Source organism: Bubalus kerabau, chromosome 10 (assembly GCF_029407905.1).
Source record: "Bubalus kerabau isolate K-KA32 ecotype Philippines breed swamp buffalo chromosome 10, PCC_UOA_SB_1v2, whole genome shotgun sequence".
NCBI lineage: Eukaryota > Metazoa > Chordata > Mammalia > Artiodactyla > Bovidae > Bubalus > Bubalus kerabau.
In genome coordinates, this window is record NC_073633.1 from 51,759,255 (window position 1) to 51,779,459 (window position 20,205).

Here is a 20,205-nt window from a genome sequence, read left to right on the forward strand (position 1 = left end):
CTGGGGCCAAAAGGGAGGAGAAATACCTTGTTTCTCCCCTTCTCTTCTCCTCCAATCTCCCTCCAATGTCTCTAACTGGTTGAACTCAGTCTAAAGCCAGCTGACCCAGGAGCCTGGGTAGGAAAAGAGTTGGAAGAAATGGATTTGACAGAACTGACCAAGGATATGATCAACCTTTAGCTGCAATAATTAAATGTGTGTTACTGTTATAAACCACTAAGATTTGGGGGCTGTGTATCAGCAAAAGCTGACTGATACCTCCATAAACAACATCAAGTAGGCAAATAAATAAGCAGACAGAAAAGTCAGATAAATGGAGACTCAAACGTTCAGTAATGTGAATAATTATTTTCAACAGTTGCTTTAAAGAAAACATCTCCACCATTAATGTGGGAGCCTGGGACAGAGGGCAAGTCCCTGGACAGATTCCCAACCACATCCTGGCCCTGAAGGAGAAGCACATTCAGGATCTCAAGCTGGAGATGTATATACCTGGCTATTACTATCTTGCAGGAAGATCTCAGTAACGTACATACCTCAGTACATACCTTGCTATTACTGTCTTGCAGCTTCAGAATCAACTGGGGGCAGTTTGGGAAAGGAAGACCTGGTGAACTTAAGGGTGAAATATGCTAGCAAGTCAGGAGCCAGGCTTCCAAAAGGAAGTCTGTCACTGAGTCAGCAATGCTGCCAAGCTCTAAGCCGGAGCAGTACCAATATAGCTCAAGGGTAGCCACTGACACGGTGACTCCAAGGTTTTTGCTTATACTACTTCCACCATGGTACCAGCCTCCATCATGTACTCACAGGACATTCTGGTTAGTTATTTATAATCCCTTCTCCCAGACTAGATGATAAGCACCTCAGGATGTGGGGTGCCTTTTTAGCTTCTGAGTTCTCTACAATTACCCACCTTAAAATACATGGCCTCACCCAATATATCTAACCCTACTTTTCACAGTGCCTCAGTACATACACTCAGAAATGCTTCCCTCATGTTGCCCTCTGATATTCCCTGTCTTTCCAGGATTCCCCTGCCATCTGAAACATTCTCCATCCTTCCCCTTGGAATCCTGACAATGACTTAAGTAGCCCAGTAACTCCACTTCCTCTGTCCTCCAGACATCTGGGTCAACTCTGCTCACTCTCGACCCTAAATTTCTACCAAATTTAGAATACCATTAGTGGTGGCATTTAATTATTCTTGTTGCTTCATATGATAAGTTTTGCCTTCCCGATTCAATTTAGGCAGAGCATCTGGCACAGTATGCAGCTGATTAACTAGGTGCTCAATACATGTTCAAAGGGATGAAGGGAAGGGAAGCTTCATCTTTTACAAGCTATTCTCTTTGTAACCTTCCCTCCTGTTTGCCAAGAACATCATAGGCACTCAATAAATACTTATTGACACTGATTAATCACTTCTACTTCTGAAAACAATCAGGTTGACATATTTCCAAACCGATCCTACTGGAATGCATCTTAATGCCTAACAAATTAAGCTACATATTTGGATAACTTTAGGGAGGGAAGAAAGGAAGGAAGGAAGGGAGGGAAAAAAGAGAGGGAGGGAGGGAAGGCACACAAACACTAAATTAAATTATTGAGAAAAGAACAAATCAAAAACACAGTACTCAGCACACATAAAACAGATGTCTTTTCTTTTTAGAATGAAGAAAAGATAGTAATACAGTCTCTTCTAGAGAAACAGAATTGAATTAAAAGTTCTGTTACCTATAATTTAAGGTTCTGTTACCTGATAGGCTTAGGAATCTAGATGATTTTTAAAAACATACATGAAATGAGATAATTCTGTAGGTATATTAGGAGAACCAATATAACACCCCAGGTTGGGAAGAGGAGTGGAAACTGAATATTTCATATAGGGAAGTTTTACTTCCTTCAGAAACCATAATTTTCTTAAAACTTTGGCAACAACCACAAAACCATATGTTGTAGACATCTCTGCTGTGTGGGACCTTTTGCCATTGCTCCAACAACTAGAATGGTTGTTCTCCCTTCTCTAAGTGGACTTAGAGAGAGAGAAAGCAGAAAAACAAAAACAGGAGACAGACTATAGGTTTATTACCCAAAATAGGTTTATTACCTTACAGAAACACAGCAAGTCAAACTAGCAGTGGAAGCCTTCCATCAACAAAAGCCTGAGAGTTAAAAAGTCTAGTTTTTTTCACACACACAAAAATAATTTATTCAATTAAGTACAGTCTCCACGTTGCTGCTGTTGTTGTTCAGTGGCTCAGTCATGTCCAACTCTTTGCGACCCCATCAGTGGTGGCACACCAGGCTTCCCTGTCCTTCACTATCTTCTGCATTTGCTCAAACTCATGTCCATTGATTTGATGATGCCATCCAACCATCTCATCCTCTGTCGCCCCCTTATCCTCTTGCCCTCAATCTTTCCCAGCATCAGGGTCTTTTCCAATGAGTGGGCTCTTCACATCAGGAGGCCAAAGGATTAGAGCTTCAGTATCAGTCCTTCCAATGAATAATCACAGTTGATTTCCTTTAGGATTGACTGGTTTGACCTCCTTGCTGTCCAAGGGACTCTCAAAGGTCTTCTCCAACACCACAATTTGAAAGCATCAATTCTTATGTGCTGAGAGTCTTCTTTATGGTCCAGCTCTCACATCCATACAGGACTACTGGAAAAACCATAGCTTTGATTATTCAGACCTTTGTCGGCAAAGTGATGTCTCTGTTTTTTAATATGCTAAGTTTGTCATAGCTTTTCTTCCAAGGAGCAAGCATCTTTTAATTTCATGGGTTCAGTCATGGTCCACAGTTATTTTGGAGCCCAAGAAAATAAAATCTGCCACTGTTTCCACTTTTTCCCTATCTATTTGCCATGGAGTGATGGGACTGGATGCCTTAATCTTAGTTATACATACACATATATATACTCTTTTCCATTAAGGTTTGTCACATGTTATTGAATATACTTTGCTGTGCTATACAGTTGGAACTTGTCATTTTCCCATCCTATATATAATAGTTTGCCTCTGCTAATCCCAAACTCCCATTCCTTTCCTCCCCTACCCCGTACCACAACTCTGTTCTCTATTATCTGTGAGTCTGTTTTGTTTAGCAGGTATGTTGATTTGCATCATATTTTAGATTCTACGTAAGTGAACACTGGGGTTGCAGGTATCCTTTTGAACCATGTTTTTCTCTGGACACACACCCATGAGTGGGATTGCTGGATCATATGGTAGCTTTTCGTTTTTTAAGGAACCTCCAGACAATCCTCCATAGTGGCTTCACCAGTTTACATTCCCACCAACAGTGTAGGAGGGTTTCCTTTTCTCCACATCCTCTCCAGCACTTGTTACTTGTAGACTTTTAATTATGGCCATTCTGACTGGTGTGAGGTAATAGCTCATTACAGTTTTGATTTGCATTTCTTTAATAATAAGAGCTGTTAAACGTTTATCTTTTCGTGTGTCTAATGGCCACCTGTATATCTTCTCTGGAGGAGTGTCTACTTAGGTCTTCTACCCATTTTTCAGTTGGGTAGTTTTGTTTTTTTGTTGTTGAGTTGTATGAGCTGTTTGTATATTTTGTAAACAATATATTTTCTTTTCTATTCTTATGTTCTGGTCTAGTCTCTTCCCCTCCGTCCAAAGAGAGATTGGTCTGGACACACTAAACTGACTCCATGACCCAATAATGGGCTGCAATCCACAATGAAAAACACTGGCTTAAAGAACATTCTGGAAGTCAACCAAAGGTCACAAGCTATTTCTTTCTTTTCTAAAATTCCTTTGCTGATAAGGAAAAGCCACTCCAGCTTCACTTCTTAACAAGAGAGAGAGAAAGGGAAAAAAATGACAACTTCAGGGCCCAGTATACTGTAAGCACTAAAATATCTGTTAAATTTAAGAAGCCATTAAAAAGTGTACATGTATGTTTTTGTGTTGTGGGTAAAGTTAACAGAGAGGAGTAAGGTGAAGAAGACTTAAAGGAGACAAAAGGAGAATTCCAATGACAGAAATGCTGCCTGGGTAACGTGCCCAATTTTTTGAGCAAGACAAAGCCAGAGCTTCTGCTTCCTCATTACCTGAGATGCTTTGATTCACTGGCCCAAGGCCAAGAAGCAAATGAGAAAAAGTACCTTCAAAAAAGGGTACAAGAATTCAACAGGGTTTGATAATTTACCTTATTACAAATCAATAAAATAGAACTGTATCTTTTAAACGAGGGAATAATTGCCTGCAAAATCAGGGATTTAAACTTCACTTTAAATCAGTCCAGAATGGCTACAGTACAAAGTGTACCAGAGAACAAAGTGTAGCCAAACAAATGAGCATCAGATTAGATCACCCTGTATAATGGAATCATTATTAAATAATACCCCTCAAGATACTCTCCTGAGACTCCTCCCCCTTCAACATATAATGATGCTGACAGTTATAATGGGATAGGCTATCATTAATAAAAATAGCTGACATTCCTCAAGAGCCCACTTAGTGCCAGGCTCTGTGCTATGTACTTAATATACCTTACCACTAGTCTCAACATAAGCCTTCATGAGGGCTACTATCCCTATTTTACACAAGAGGAAAAACCTAGGTCCAGATGGAGAAGACAGAGGTCAAAATCAGAGAGGAGGAGGGATGAGTCTGAGAGAGGAAGGATCTTGGGACTCAATTATGTAGACATTAGTCTCCAAACTCCCTGGGCCCCTGTTGGTGGTCTGGGACCACCATAGCATTTGGTCCCAAACAGGAACAGTAGATATGGGGCCCATGTGGAATGGGGAAGCAACTCAGAACCCTGTAGAGACTGCAGACACCTGATTCTACGCTGATGAGGTAGAAGGTATGAGGACATGGCACTCTATAGAGACCCTCCTTCAATTCTAAAGACCTTAGTAAACAAGAAAAATAAATACTATATATGTATTTCATAGAAAATATGTTTTTCTTTAGAAAAAAGTATACAGTGTTTAAGTTAGGAGGGGGAAAAAAATGTAAACGTGAACTCTCAAAAGCAGAAACTCGGATCTTGATGGTCACGTAAGAAAAGAGAAATGAACTGCTGCTGAAATTGGAGGCAGGAGACCCGCCCTGGTCATGTCCATTGTCAAATGCACAAGCTTTGGAACGTGTTAGAAACCAAGCACACCCCTTTCCAAGGAATTCGACACCATCACGGAATTTTTTTCCAAACTGGAATTAAGCTCTTGGATAACTACATTAAACAGACCCTTTACCTCCCACACTGTTAAGGCTTTGAAAGGAATAACCAATTTGAATTTTTAAGCACTGAAAATGTCTACATTATACAAAACTGATGCACAGAATGAAGCTACGTTTGTTTTGTTCCTGAGAGCAGATATGAGAGGAATAGATGGAAAATGCAGAATGTTATTTGGAAGACAATTTACTCATTTTAAGTTTCAGTACTCATAAACAAATGTGGTTGGAAAGAGAACTCGTGTTAAGAATTCCCCTTAATCAGAGGAAGACTGTTTGGTTTCCTCATTTTTTTTAACATCCTTATAATAACTTAAGCTTTTGTCATCATTTTTAAAATGAAAGCTGCTTTATCTGTGGGCATAATGCACAGCCTAATGAATTTACAAGAGGAACAGATTAGTTTTAGCATAAGTACAAGTGGCTAAATGAACAAGAAATTCTTTAGGCAGTACAGTGGCTTTTCTGGGCATTTGGCACTATGTGGAGGACAAAGATTTACCATGTACCGATCCACTGACCGAAGTCATATTATGACTGCTCCCCTAACTTGACCTCTGTCTCCCTTCCCATACCCCACCTCCACACACATCCACCTGTTTGGGGTAGTGAAATAGTGCCTCGTAGACATTTATCCTTTGAATTTCATTTGAAGAAAGATGTTAGAAAGCAATTATCTAGTATAACTCAGGTACATTTTCAGGTACTAGAGAAACGAAAATTAATTTAATCTGTGTTGAGGTTGGAATTATCCCTAGTTTTGAAAAGAGATGAGTCAGAACCTAGAGAGTTTCCTTTCATTTCCAAAGGGAAGGGAGGAAGGGAAGAAGGAGGGAAGGGAGGCAAAGAGGGAAGAGGAAGGACTTTGACACTAAAACATGTTTTATGTTTCTGCCAAAGTCTTATAAAAACCTAACATGAACCTCACAGTTAACTACTGACAGTGGCATGTGCTTTTAATTCTATTCTGAAAATGTGCAAGCAAGCGAGGCAAAATTTTATCACGGTTCTCATTTACATTTATCATTTGCTCACTACGGGAATATATAATCATATACAGACATCTGTGGCTGATTATACATGAAGATGGGCCTTTCAGGATCAAGTGTGAGAGTTTCAGCGTCTTTCTCTCTATTCATACACCAATCGTGAGGCAATTCACTAGAGCTGTCTCGGTGGATAAGGCAACACATGGGGAAGTCCACAGGCCCTTACCCTGCCATGTATAGAAATTCTATAGTAATTTCCCTGATCCACACCCCACCTCCTTCCCACAGTAAAGCTCAGAGGTGACTTTCCTTTCCCCCACCTGTTTATAAGAATCACTGTGTCCTTTTCAACACTTTCCTTTGTAAGGGGTTCTCTATTTTTTTCCTTGAGTCAAAGATGATGCCAGATTATCACTACAGTATCTTGGCTATTCTGATCCCCAATCAGAATTTCCCCTCCCCTGGGTGAAAGTGACATTTTCTAGCACAAAAAAATTTCCAAGCAAAATGGAGTTAAGAGTAGAATGAGTCACAGCTGAACATGAACTGAAACAGTAAACGTGCTGGTGAAATCCCTCCCTTAAAAACTATCTGTAAAAATGATAAATAAACACGGTGGCCAATGCAACAACCCGGGCATCGAGTTGTTGCTGTTTTTTGCTGGGAACTAGCTCAGCATGCCCTGCACCAAGCATGATTTCATGCCAACTCAGAAGGCAGGAACACAATGCACCGTCCAAGGAAGACAGGACTCCACATGATGTGGAACAATCAACTAGGGTATTTCATCTTCAGATCTGATATATAAGGGATGCTATCTCAGTCACTATGTGGTGAGACTAAGGAAAATGTGGGTGCCTGGCAAAAAATCCACCAAAGCTATAAGTGGATTTAACTGGAAGTTAATTTTGAACTCTGCCATACTCACTTTTACTTTTAACAAGCTATATTTAAAGTATTTGCTAAATACAGTATCAAGATCCTTTATATAAATAAAATTTCAAACTAAGAATCTCTCCAAAGCCTTACACATTCTGTCCTGTCAAATGGCCCTCATCATTAAAGTATGACAGGGTTAAATAAGCTTGTCCCCAGGAGACACCGGGAGTGAATGCAACCTGGAGCGGAGCAGTCACAACAGACAGTAATCTCCCACGCTCCCAGTACGTAAAGGGGCAAGAATCCACTCAACTTGGCTGAAGTTTCAGGAACATCTGTGAAGCATTTCCCCCTAATCCCAGTGATTTCTCTACTTGTGATCTAGCAACAATATTCTATCATTTGTTCCCCTGTCAGAAAAGTTAGGCCAGAAAAGCCAAAAGAGATTTTAATGTAAAACACTTAAGCCAATGAGGGTGGAGCTGATCATTCACTTTTATCCTGGCACACGTCTCAAACAAAGTACAGAACCCTCCCCAAACTCTATTCCTGCTTTGATCTTCTGATGTTGCAAGAACTCCAAAGGGTCACTGTGCAGTGGTTATCTTTCAGCAAAAAATGAAGAAGTTCCTTGGGATGAGTTAAGTCCTGGCTCTTCAAAGCTAATCAGAATCACATCAAGCAGCACTGTTTAGCACACTGCTTATGATGTTAAGCTTTCCTTCTCCTCAAGAGACAATTCAATTTCTTGTCTTCTATTTACCCGCCAGTCACTCGTAACACAAAAGCAGCCTCCAGTTGAGGAAAAGAAGGCCAAGAACTAGCCACAGCCGTAGGCACCACCACTGCCATCACCAGCCACCGCCCTCTCCACCTCTTTTTCAGGAGAAAAGACACAGAAGAGGCAGCGGCTTCCTCTTCCTTCTCCTCTCAGGGTCTTCCATGTTAGAAACCCACCATTGTCCCCAAGTCCAAAATGATGTCAGTGCTTCCGTGGAAAAAGTTGAAAAATTGTTCCATCACAAGAGGTCAAGAACCCAAAGGTGAGGGGACTTTCCTGGTGGTCCAGTGATTAAGACATTGAGCTTCTACTGCAGAGGGCATGGGGTCAATCCTTGGTCAGGGAACTAATATCCCATATGCCATGACTAAAATCCCATGACTAATATCCCATATGTCATGACTAAAAAGGCAGGGGCGGGGAGGAGGAACTTTGCACAGAAGGTTGCCTCAGGTGCGTATACTAGGAAGCCCAGTTGTGAAACTACCTGTCTTATCTCCCAGCCAGGCTTGCTTTCCCATAATCCAAATTCAGTAACAGAAGATCTGATGGGATAGGGCAGGCACAGGCAAAGTGGGAAGAAAAATCGAGTTCATTAAAAAAAAAATTTTTTTTGTTTAAAGAAGAATAAAAGTGACAGGCCTGTATCTAGTTCAAAGATAGCTTTTTCGTAGATACAGAGAAAGCCTCCTTATCCAGATCAGGCCAATGTTCACAGGGTGCTGCCAGCTCTAGGGCAAGCCAGAGACAAGAAAGTGCAGCCTTATCACCTGGGGGAAAGAAGACTTTTCAGGGCCTCCTCTTGTCAAGATGAAATCAAAATCAATGTTCCAAGAAGTTCCACAAAAAAAGGCCAAATGAAATGTTTAATTTCTTGACCACCTCAACCACAGCAGACCTTACCCACCCACCCCCTCCCCTGGCCCGGAGCTATCTGGGGTTGCAGTCTAAGATTGTTTTATCTTTAAAAGATAAACAGATCATCATTCCTAACATATTTTAGTAAGCAACTGTAATTCTAATTTCAGAACTGTCAGAAGAAAAATTCTAAACTAGTGCCTTTAGAGGTTCCCTACCTCCAAAGATGAGCTTTACTTAATCATTTCATCAGTATCACCCTGAAATTTCAGCTCAAGGACAATTTTTCCAAGCTCCAAATATGTGCCAAATACAACGTCTGGCAAATGCAAAGAACACAAAGATAAAACAAGCTTCTGCCTCAAAGAAAGCTTTCGTGGGGGTGGGGAGCTGGGAAAATAGAGAAGGAAGCCAGCTCTACTTTGAACACAGGAAGAACATGGGAAATGCCATGCCAAAGTCCAAACTACTACAGGGTATAAAGTACCACTGAGGAAAGAGAAAGCACAGAAAGAAGGCTCTGACAACAGAATGAAAGTAACATTTGAGGGGACTCAAGAAAGAAAGGCAGAATGTCAACAGGCAGAATGAGGGGTGTCATGGAACCATCTGTTCTCATAGAGCAGTGATTCTGAGACTCTTGAATTTTGTGAATTAGTGAAATCTCCGGTGGCAGGGTGGGGGCGGGGAGGGGGGCGGGCAGGGGCAGGGGCAGGAGGGGACATAGGAGAAAGGATGAAAGAGTAGTGGTGGTGAGAATGAAAGAAGTTAAAAGATGGAATATACTAAGCTAGGAACTCTGTATTCCATAAAATTTGCTTGGGTAGAACACTGGCTAGAAAGGTTTTTCTTCCCCCCTGGAAAAACAAAATAGCCAGAATTCGACTGATTGTATTTCTTTTTTAATTTTGCAAAGGATAATGAGATAAATAATGACTATCTATTAGTACCATCATTTTACAAGGAGCATTTTCATTCCAAAAATGCAGGAACCACTTCATCTCAGAAACTTAAAAATGCCACTCCTTCTCATGAAAGTGAAGTGCTAGTCGCTCAGTCATATTCAACTCAGCAATCCCATGTATTGTAGCCCACTAGGCTCCTCCATCCACGGAATTCTCCAGACAAGAGTACTGGATTGGGTAGCCATTCTTTCTCCAGGGGAATCTTCCCAACCCAGGGACTGAATCTAGGTCTCCCACATTGTAGGCAGTTTCTTTACTGTTGGAGCCACCAGGGAAGCCCTCTCATGGAAGGGTAGCTGGTAACCTCACCAGTCAGGTGGAAACTCAGGCATTGCCCACTGTTTAATAGGCGTCCGTGGGTTAACCAAAAAGGAGATGAAGGAAATAAAGGTGACGCCACAAGGTAGGGGTTTGGAATGGCAGACTGAGGAAGATATAGTCAGTTAGACAAAGTGAAAGATAAGACTTTACAGGGGAGGGATAAGGGATTAACATGATGTATAATCAGAGCTATGTTCCACAGTTAATTGATCAGAGTGTATGAGATGGAATGGAGTGGGTGGAGGGGGTTGCTGTCCAAGTGAGACTGAGTGCTCAGGCCACCCAGGAGGAGAATGCAAAGTTCAGGTGAGAGGCATTGAGGGTCTAAAGCAGGAGACTAGAAGAATGGAAAGGATTTAGCAACAAATTATGTACAGGATGTAAGGAAAAGAACAAAGAGATTTCCAGATTTCTGAACCCAGGTAAATGAAAAAAAATATGACAGTAGTGTTAACAGATATATGAAAATTCATGAAGGGTACTAGATATGAAGAGGAAATTAATTCATGTTGGGGTGAAGGGCAGGAGTTTGGGAAAGGCTGGGGATACAAGACAGGACACTGGAGAGTCAGACATGGAAGGCTTACAAGGGAGCAAGCTTACCTGCTTCATCACTTATGGATGTCTGCTGCTGCTGCTGGTAAGTCACTTCAGTCGTGTCCAACTCTGTGCGACCCCATAGACGGCAGCCCTCACTATATGCCAGGCACTATACTAGGTGCTAGAGATACACTGAAGACCAGCAGACCTGGGACCTGCACTCACGTAATCACACAGGTGGGTGATTGCAAATTGCATTAGAGTGTCTAATTTCCAAAAAAGGAAAAAAAAAAAATAGAGAGCAGATACTTGGAAAATGACTTCAATCAAAAGGCAAATGAGACTACCCATGGAACCAGAAGGCAGTTAGAACAGTAGGAAACGAACCGGAGCAGACAATTCCTGGAAGTTGGTGCAGGAAGAGCTTCAAGAAGCAAGTAATAAACAGTGCCAAGGGGGATGAGGATTGGGCAAAGGCCACTGACCTGTTCAGTGAGAACAGGACCCCCTGAGTGCAGTGTTAGAGCAGGCAGGGCAGGATTTCCAAGGGTTAATGAGTGAGGAGATGGTAGGAAAGGGCAAGCGATAAGACTTCTCTTTCAAGAAGTTAAACAGCAAGAAAGGTGACATGAGGAAGTAAATTTAAGGGATCTCTTTATCAAAATGGAGGTGATTTCAACAGGATTAATGGCAGAGCAGAAAGAGCCAGCTGAGCCAGAGAAAGAGGAGAGAGAAGACATGAGAGGAAGATGACTGCCAGAGCCTGGCCCCAGCAGAGTGGAAAGGTATTCCATCAAAAACATCAACCGGGGACCTCCCTGGTGGTTAAGGGTTAAGACTGAGCTTCAAGTGCACAGGGCACAGTTAAATCACTGGATGGGAAACTAAGATCCCGCATGCTGTGCAGTGTGGCCAAAAGAAAGAAAAGAAAGAGGGTCAACCGAGAGGTCAACACCGGCTCCTCGGAGAGAAGGCAAAAGGAAACAAGGGAAGATGAAACTATCTGGAAATTTCTGGCAAGAAAGGATGTTGGCAAAGTTCTTGTTAGTCATAGGGTCTTTGCTGGAAAAATACGGGGAAAGAGGAGACATTTGCTGCGATCTGAGTGAGACATGAACAGCTGGAGAGTGCTAATGGCCACCAACTGTACATTCAGGCTACAAACACTTAAGCAGGGCCTTCCACACACCAGAAACTGTGCATTTACAAGTGGGCGTAAGTGAAGTCAGCAGGCATTTATTACTATAGGCAAATACTCTAGGCAAAAGAGAAACAGACTGATTTTATCACTCTCATATCTAGAGAAAGACCATAAGCAATAACAGGTGATAATTACATATCCTTTGAAGATTATGTATGTGCTAATGGATGAGATCTCACTATTACAGGAGGCTCAAATCCATTCCTCAGAAGGAAATATATGGTGTTAGTTCATTTATCCCACAGATACTGCATGCCTGAACATCAAACAAATGAGCTCTGAAGAGGCAAGCCATGATTCCTGTCTTCCAGAAGGTCACCATCAGGTGGGATGTCCTGACAGCTTCTGCATGCTCACAATTTTGGCACATTTGAGTGCTCAGAACATTAGCTGAGCCAACCCTCACAATTTTTATGCTTCATTAGGAGGCAAGACTGGCTAACTGAACGTTTTTAACATGACACTTTTCTGGACACAACATGATTTTAGGGGATGGACTGGACCAGAAAGTTACACAGTGTGGTTTTTCAGTGCCATTAAACCCCAAGACGGAACTCAATCTTAAAACCACTGCAGCTTTAAAAATGATCAATTATGTGTATCATTTCCCTGCACATGGCCCTGCATATGTACTTTCAACTACAGTCAGAAAAAATGCTCTCCTCCTAACCTCAGCCCTCGAGGCTCCTTGTGACCTGGTCTCTGTCACCTCCTGTACCATCTATGAATATGTGTGCATGTGTGCATACACACACACATATATAAATGCTTAAAAATACTTTTAAACTAGAGGAGAGCATCTCACCTCACCTTCTGGGTTTAAGTAAGCACTGTACAAAGCTAAACCCAATTTTGGCTTTATTCCTACCATGTACAAGTAATCATTTAGTATGTGGGAGGAAATGGGTTAAAAGGGAGGAAGATCATGCTATATGCTCACCCTGACACATTTATTTCCCTAATCCTCTTGGAGAGATAGTTTAATGGTTAAAAAGAAACTACTAGCATGTATCGATACTGTGAAAATATGATTAATGACTTTTGATTATTAGGTAAAGAAAAACCTAGTAACTAACTTTCAAGTTGGGTAATTTACTCCATTAAAATCAGGTATGGTGTTTCAAGATTTAATATATTGTTCAAATTCATGTATGCAAACAAATTCCTTAAAATTCAGAACCTCACTCAGAAACTCACTGCATTTAAAATTCAGGGCCCTAACAGAGGACACTGAGCTCAAATATTTAAATGGAAACATTTGTCCTTCCTAGACAGGGCATTCAACACTGATTTTATTTATATTTTCACCAGAAGAAAGAATTCAATATGCCTGAGAGTTTGCAGCAGCTAGAAGGCTCTGAAGAACTCGCCCCTTATATCATCACATTAACATCCTGCAGCCAAGGCCAAGGGCTGTCTTGGACACCTCCTTATGCCAGCTGAGGCATAAGGACCTTCACTTTGGGAATGAGTTTAAAGAAACGGTTCCCGTTTGAGCTTAGTTAAACGCATACAGTCCTAAACTTTAAAGCATATCCCATTAAGTAACCAAAATGTTCCCATTCATATTTTTTATGTAACTTATTCTAACAGGTGTTTCTTAAGTTACCAGGGAAAAGCCAAACCCTCACCATTTACTAAGCCTGGCTGCATGTGTAGCCCCTGTGTTAAATGCTTCCCTCCAGTACACTCCATTAAACCATTCCACGATAGTTCTCTGCAGAAGAGGAGACAGGGACCAAGGAGGTTTAAAGGATGTGATGATGTCACCCAGCTGGGAAGGAGCTGCCCCACAACGCATCGTGCATCACATCAACTCCTTGTGTGTGTTACTCGCTCAGCTGTGTCCAACTCTTGCAACCCCACGACTGTAGCCCGCCAGGCTCCTCTGTCCATGGGGATTCTCCAGGCAAGAATATTGGAGTGGGTTGCCATTTCCTTCTCCAGGAGATCTTCCCAACCCAGGGATCAAACCCAGGTCTCCCACATTGCAGGCAGATTCTTTACTATCTGAGCCACCAGGGGTAGCTAATCTTTTTCTTTTTTAGTATTTCTGAGTCACCGATGGGGCATAAAGGCTTAGGGCTTAAAACCACAGACTCTGGAGCCAAACGGCCTGGATTCAAATCCAAGTTGGTTCTACCACTTATGAGTTCTGTGACCCTGAGATGTTCTTTAACATCTGTGCCTCGATTATCTCATTTGGAAAAACGGAAATAATAACAACGTACCTGAGAGGCTGTTATGAGAATTAAATGGGTCAACCCATGAAAAATGTTAATTCATGTAAAATGCTTAAAACTGTACCTGATATATAGTAAACACTCGGTAAATATTCAGTTCAGTTCAGTCGCTCAGTCGTGTCCGACTCTGTGACCCCATGAATCACAGCACGCCAGGCCTCCCTGTCCATCACCAACTCTCGGAGTTCACTCAAACTCATGTCCGAGTCAGTGATGCCATCCAGCCATCTCATCCTCTGTCGTCCCCTTCTCCTCCTGCCCCCAATCCCTCCCAGCATCAGGGTCTTTTCCAATGAGTCAACTCTTCGCATGAGGTGGCCAAGTAAATATTTGCTGTTATTAATTAAAAGCAAGTGTTGTAACATTGAAATCCCCATGGATCGCCAAGGTTCTCAGAGCTGTGTGGACCTACCTTCAATGAACTCAGATTGAGTTCACCCACACAGTCACACACACATGCCTTTCTATGTCTCCCATGTGCCAAAGGTATTATGCACACAACAATGCATTTCGTTCTCAAAATAAAACAATAAAATTCTTGCAGTACTCTTCCTTTATCAATATGGAAAATGGTTAAATAATTCACTCAAAGCTCTTAACAGGCATTAGCAGAGTCTGGATTTGAATTTGAGTCTCTGTCTCAAAAGTCCAAGTTCTTTTTTACCTATACAATGTCATCTTCAGTTTTCACATCTGTTTTTACCATTTTGTGAATAAAAGTGGTGAGTGAGCCCGTCGTCACCACTTAGGATCAGAGTTTTGGAAGGGACTATAGACTGAATCTAGCACAACATTCCCTGTTTGCTTATGGAGAAAAAAGGAAGTCTGGGAGGCTGGCTGCTGACTTGCCCCAAGTCGCATAAAGAATGCCACTGCCACATTGCTACTTCTTCCTCTCAGATGCTGATGGCCCACCTCTAGGAGGCCCCCAGCCCTGCTTTAAAGCAAGAATGCAAATGCTAAGTTTGGATCCAGGGGCTCCCTCCCCAGTGAGGCAAGTTCAGCATTTTAGCAAATGGACTTTGTATAACTAGCTTCGCTGCTTGGACCTTTCCGCTTTCTGGCTCAACAACAGCGTTCTAGAGACCCAGAGTCAGCAAACAAATCAGGTGTTAGACTGGTCTACAATGTCACTGTGAATCTGAGGAAAACTGCCAAACACAGCTTTACAAACAAAACCCAGAGCAGAGCCAATTTCACTCTGGAAAAAAAGGAAAGGAGAGGCTAACGTAAAGTTTAAATTTAATTTGTCAAAGGAAGGAAGCTCACAATTAAAGCAGCAGTTCCTAGCACTCTACAGTCTAGCTGAGACCAACAACAAACGTACAAGTATAACAAACCATTGGCCCCATGTGGAGAAGCAATGCTGAGATTTCCGATATAATTAGCTTCCTTTCCACAAAAGACTTGGATTCATAATTAAACTCTGTCTCCTCCTGCCCTGGTTCTGCTGTGTATGTATTTGATTGCTTCCTATGGGACTGGGTGGGGAAGCCAGGAGACAATCCGAAACCAGAGTCTGCTGACCTTCCACAGCCAGCAAGCAACACGATGCGTGTTTGCATTAGCTGTTACTGGGCCTTGTCCAGGGAGAGGCTGATTTCATCCCTCTACTCAACACACTTCTCAAGGGTTTGCTGGTCAGTTTACACAGTTCTTACAGACCACTGGAAGTGACCGCTACTACAGGCTAAGTGACAGAGCATTGCTGCTGCTAAGTCACTTCAGTTGTGTCCAACTCTGTGCGACCCCATAGACGGCAGCCCACCAGGCTCCCCCGTCCCTGGGATTCTCAAGGCAAGAACGCTGGAGTGGGTTGCCATTTCCTTCTCCAATGCATGAAAGTGAAAAGTGAAAGTGAAGTCGCTCAGTCATGTCTGACTCTTAGCGACCCCATGGACTGCAGCCTACTAGGCTCTTGCATCCATGGGATTTTCCAGTCAAGAGTACTGGAGTGGGGTGCCATTGCCTTCTCCGCACAGAGCACTGAGTCCCATGGAAAATTTCAGGACCCATTCTGAGAGGAGCAGGTTGTTGTGGACAGACTGTGGTTCAGAACTGAGTTCAAGGCTCAAGTCTTGGCTCCTCTACCTACTTAGCTGATGGATCAAGAGTCTATCACTCTCTCAGAACCTTACCTTCCTCGTCTCGAACATGAAGACAATCTCTGTCCATGGACATGATTACTGAGGAGTTTAAACAGGGATGTTAGTGAAAGTGCTCTGTAAATGGTAAAGGGCCAAAAAAGGGACGGGGCAACCAAGGATGTCTGCTTATCTCCTCACTGGTCTCCCCGTAGAAAATCCCTAATGACTCCCCACTGCTCTCAGGATAAAGTCCAGACTCCTGAACAGGTTTAAATTCCCTTCACAACCTGCCCTCTGATTACCCTTCAAGTTGACCCTGTGCCACATGCCCATCTATTGAGAAAGAGCTCCTTCAGGGGTTGTCTTCCCGACATCTACAGGCGAGAGCCCCTCCTCCTGACACTTCAAATTCGACCCAACTAAGGCCTCCTGAGGTTCTGATCTTAACCTCCACATCATTCTCTCCCAGATGCCCTCCTCTCCCTCTCCTCTACTCTTTCCTGACATCCTACATTAATCCCTTTGAAGCCCTTTTCATCACTGTGTTCAAACTGCCTGGACACTTGCTATTCTTTCTCTTCTCAATATTTTGTGGACTGGAAAAAGCTGCTCACTGAATGAGTAAAATTAGTGAAAATGACTTGGTATCTGACATTAGTAGCCTACTAATAAATCACTACAGTTCCCAACCCCAGCTTCTCCTTTTCACAAATAAACACAAAGGCAAAAAACAAAACAAAACAAAACAAAAACCTCACTAGTGTCCACCTGCAAAAAGAAAAGAAAGAAAGTGAAGTAGCTCAGTCGTGTCCAACTCTTTGCGACCCCATGGACTGTAGCCCACCAGGCTCCTCCATCCATGGAATTTTCTAGGCAAGAATACTGGAGTGGGTTGCCATTTCCTTCTCCAGGGGATCTTCCTGCCCCAACTTCCCCACAATCATTAACTAAGGACAAATTCTTTTTTCTTTACAGACACTACCTGATTTCATAGACTCACAGAACGCTGCAGCCAGAGAGATTCTCAAGACCCCTGAAGCCTGAACTTTCCTTTCACAATGAGAAAACAGACCCAGGCTAATGTCCTTAGGAAGGACCTGTACCACCACTGACTGGAAACATGCACCATTGTTTTTCAGAGCACTGTATATGTGGTAAATCATATTAATGAGATCCCAACATAAAATAAAATACAATGGTGTTTATCCAAATTGAAGGCTGAAGGGCTAAGACAGAGACACACCTCTGAATTTATATATATATGTTTTTACATTTCATTGTTATGGAATTTTGTGGATGTAAAAGAAATTATTTCACTTGTTTCATTACTTTTTCATGCTTCTATAAGACTGGAAGTTTTCAAAACAATAGTAAGTAGACAAAGGAAATGCACTTACTCAAATGATTTTGCTTGTGGACAAAGTCTTCATCTGTTCATCACGGGTTATGACTGAGACAAGCACCTAGTTCCCTGACCAGGGATTGAACCCTGGCCCCCTGCACTGGGAGAGCAGAGTCTTAGCCACTGGACCACCAGGGAAGTCCCCCAGAAATGAACTCTTATAATTCAACTTTTAAGTAGAACACCTTATATTTCATGTATGTTAGAAACTGTCCTTCTACTGTATGTATCAGGAAAGTATCTATGAATTATTAAAATAACTACTGCCAAGTTCTCCCCCCAAATATACAAAATTGCAATGTGAAGTGGGGAAATCATGATTTTTTTTATTATTTAGTTTTAAACACTATAAGAAAGTAATGCAGTCAAAAGTCACCATATTTTAGGCAGAAGTTTCTCACTTCTCAGCCAACAATTTACTCCAATTTACAAAAGCAAAAGAGGCTGAACAAGTAGCCAAAGAAACTGATACAGGAGGAGGGTAGAATGCTGTTTTCATCCTTCTCTCCCCTATTCAGACCCCTCGCCCCAAATCCTGATAGGGTTGACGTGTCAATGGAGAGTGAAATCAGAAAGTAGTCTGAATCATTTCAAAAATGGAATAGTTAACTCTCAATAAAGAACTGTTTTCCATGCTATCTCAAGATTTTATTCAGAGACCTTACGATAAAAAGTTCCTTGTTGAAAACCATAAACAGCTAACCCATCCAAATTCATAAGCAACAAACAAATTACAGTAGGGTCAGTCACTGACATCTCACAATGTATACACTTTTTTTTCATAATGGATTTTTTGTATGAGATTAAAATATTTTGCAATACCTATTCCAGCTAAGAAAATATTGCATAGGGTCACAAGAAATGAACTTTTTTGGGGCACCATGCTGGGATCTTATTAATAGTTCCCCAATCAGGGATCAAACCTGTGCCCCCTGCAGTGGAAGTATGGAGTCCTAACCACTGGACAACCAGGGAATTCCCAGAAATGAATGTTTTTTAAAAAATGTTTATTTATTTGCTTCGCTGCACTGGGTGTTTTGTGAGTTGCAGATGCCGGATCTGCAGCTGGGGCCTGTGAACCCGTAGCTGCAGCATGTGAGACCTAGTTCCCTGACCAGGGATTCAACCCTGGCCCCCTGCACTGGGACAGCAGAGTCGTAGCCTCTGGACCACCATGAAAGTCCTCCAGAAATGAACTCTTATAATTCAACTTTTAAGTAGATCACTCTATATTTCATGTCAAAACTTGATCATGTATGTTAGAGACTGTCCTACTTTATACATCAGGAAAGTGTCTATGAGTTATTAAAATAACTAGCCAAGTTCTCCCCCCAAATATGCAAAACTGCAATGTGAGGTGGGGAAATCATGCCAGTCCTAACTTTGCCAGCAGAAAGCTGTGAAACGCTACATATTGGTTAAGACTTTGTAGTCGGTTTTTATCATGATGAGGTGGAATTCCATACCCTACTGAGCTTCCGCACGTGCTCTGAAGTCCTGCAATGCCGTCATGGCTGCAAGCAGCACTGGCACCAGCCTGCCGTGGTGACAGTAAGCCTAATCTGACGAACATGGGGACGTGAGAGCTTTCACACTTCCTCCCGGGAGCCAAGAATTAAAATTCTGGGCCCAGGAAGATGAGAGCTCTGTGGAAAATGTCCAAAGGTTGAGCAACAGGTAAACACCAGAGTGCGTAATTAAACTGATGCTGAATGCTACAGCTTAAGACAGCAAGAAAATACTTTGTCACAGTCAGGGAACAGGGCTGCTGTAAGGACTGTTTCTGAGTTGTCTCCATCACTTTATGTGCTTCGCTAAGGAAGTCCTGAGTAACTAAGTAACTTAAAAAAAATAGCGCAGACATTTCTTCCTCTGAAGACAATCAGGCACCTATTTCCTTTAAGGTTCTTTATAATTCAATGCAAAATAAAAATAATCCAAAATTTAAAACTGAACAAAGGAAAAGGACACATCTCCAGACACAATATATCCAGCAATCACTGACAGATAATATTTTAATACTGAAATTTAGCCACGACACATTGGAAAGCAAATACTACCTATTCACTTCAGAAAAAACAAAACAAAACCGAAAACACTCATCAGTTCCAAGGATACAGTTTGCCAGGCTGTGCCCAGTGACATCCTCTATCAATATACATGGCAGAGCAAAACTATCAATGAAATGCTTCTTTTATAATATGGTGGCGGAGTTGGGGAGGGGGCAGAAACAGACAGCAAATGTGTAGGATGTTGCCACCCACACTCTCCATCCCCTGCCCACGACTCACATCAGGAATCTGTCACAGTATTCGGTCTTGCTGAGCTCGGACAGGACCTGAAAACTCTATACAACACAGCATGCCAGGAGGCAGCTACCAACTCAGCAGTGGCATTCAGGCTGAAGCCCATTTCACCCCAGCTCTGCATAGTCCTCAAACTACTATACCGAAATGCTGAAACCAATCTTCAGAGAAAGCCACTTGGTGACAGTTTCAAGACTCCCCAAAACCCTTCATTTAAGCCAAAAAAAGGTATTTTTCTATATTATGTAATTACTAAAGGATAGTAAGAGCAGAAAACATAACTGCAAACATTAGTTTTCCTCTAGACATGAAGCTGTTTCACTGAGATACACAAGCAGTTCTATGTAATAAATGTTTATATTCATCTTTTTCAAAATAGCATTTGGCTTTATTCAACCCAAAGGCCCAACCCAGTTC

The 20,205-nt window shown here is 42.0% G+C and overlaps 2 protein-coding genes across 3 annotated transcripts in view; both read right to left on the minus strand.

Annotated features, from left to right (window-relative positions):
- Positions 1-20,205, minus strand: part of RAB8B (RAB8B, member RAS oncogene family) — a 70,159-nt gene that overhangs the window by 43,373 nt on the left and 6,581 nt on the right. The window contains exon 2 of one of the 2 annotated variants that reach the window (XM_055537721.1): positions 16,132-16,179. The exons of the other annotated variant lie outside the window; for it this stretch is intronic. Coding sequence (XP_055393696.1) covers positions 16,132-16,179 — 48 coding nt within the window. The remainder of the gene's footprint in view (positions 1-16,131; positions 16,180-20,205) is intronic. 2 annotated transcript variants of the gene reach the window in all.
- Positions 2,076-20,205, minus strand: part of LACTB (lactamase beta) — a 104,409-nt gene continuing 86,279 nt past the window's right edge. The window contains exon 10 of the mRNA XM_055537719.1: positions 2,076-2,663. The gene's annotated coding sequence lies outside the window, so the exon portion shown is untranslated. The remainder of the gene's footprint in view (positions 2,664-20,205) is intronic.